General features: G+C 55.2%; 1 protein-coding gene across 1 annotated transcript in view; it reads left to right on the top strand.

The window, feature by feature from the left end:
- The window catches only part of CLN3 (CLN3, battenin), a gene marked incomplete at its 3' end in the record, with an annotated part of 2,571 nt that extends 1,757 nt beyond the window's left edge, over positions 1-814 (top strand). Inside the window, exon 4 of the mRNA XM_027707063.1 lies at positions 753-814. Within this exon, the coding sequence (XP_027562864.1) occupies positions 753-814 (62 nt within the window). The remainder of the gene's footprint in view (positions 1-752) is intronic.
- Positions 815-821: the final 7 nt, after the last annotated feature.

Raw genomic sequence — 821 nt, 5'->3', positions numbered from 1 at the left:
TTGTGTTCTTGACCACACCCCCTTTGTCTTTGACCACGCCTAGTTTGTCCTTGACCACGCCCTGTTTGTCCTTGACCACACCTCCTTTGTTGTTGACCACACCCCCTTTATCCTTGACCACACCCCTTTTGTTGTTCACCACACCCCTTTGACTACACCCACTTTGTCATTGACCACGCCCTGTTTGTCCTTGACCACACCTTTTTTGTTGTTGACCACACCCCTTTGACCACATCCCATTTGTCATTAGCCACGCCCCCTTTGTCCTCGGCTACGCCCTGTTTGTCCTTGACCACACCCCTTTGACCACACCCCCTTTGTCATTGGCCACGTCCCTTTTGTCATTGACCACGCCCTGTTTGTATTGACCACACCCCCTTTTGTTTTTGACCACACCGTGTTTGTGATTGGCCACACCCCTTTATCCCTGACCACGCCCTATTTTGCATGTGACCACACCCCCTTTTTTCTTGGCCACACCCTATTTTGCCTTTGACCACACCCCCTTTATCCTTGACCACACCCTTTTCCCCCTGACCGCACCTCTTCACCCTTGACCACACCCCTTTTTTGTCCCTGACCACGCCCACCTCGGTTGTTAACCACACCCCCTTTTGTTTCTTGATTCACGACCACGCCCATTTCCACAAGGCCACGCCCCTTTGTGGTTAAAACCACTCCTTTTGGGGGGAGGCCACGCCCCTTTGAGGAGGCCACGCCTATTTTTCTCCCTTTGTCCCCTCCCCCTCCAGGAGGCCCCGCCCCGGAACCGAACCCGCTACGACTGTGACCCCGTGGGGACCGGGGTGAGGGGGCGGGGC

This window comes from Neopelma chrysocephalum, unplaced genomic scaffold (genome assembly GCF_003984885.1).
Source record: "Neopelma chrysocephalum unplaced genomic scaffold, ASM398488v2 Primary Assembly neopelma1_88855, whole genome shotgun sequence".
NCBI classification, from domain to species: Eukaryota; Metazoa; Chordata; class Aves; order Passeriformes; family Pipridae; genus Neopelma; species Neopelma chrysocephalum.
This window is presented reverse-complemented; position numbering and strand designations above follow the sequence as displayed.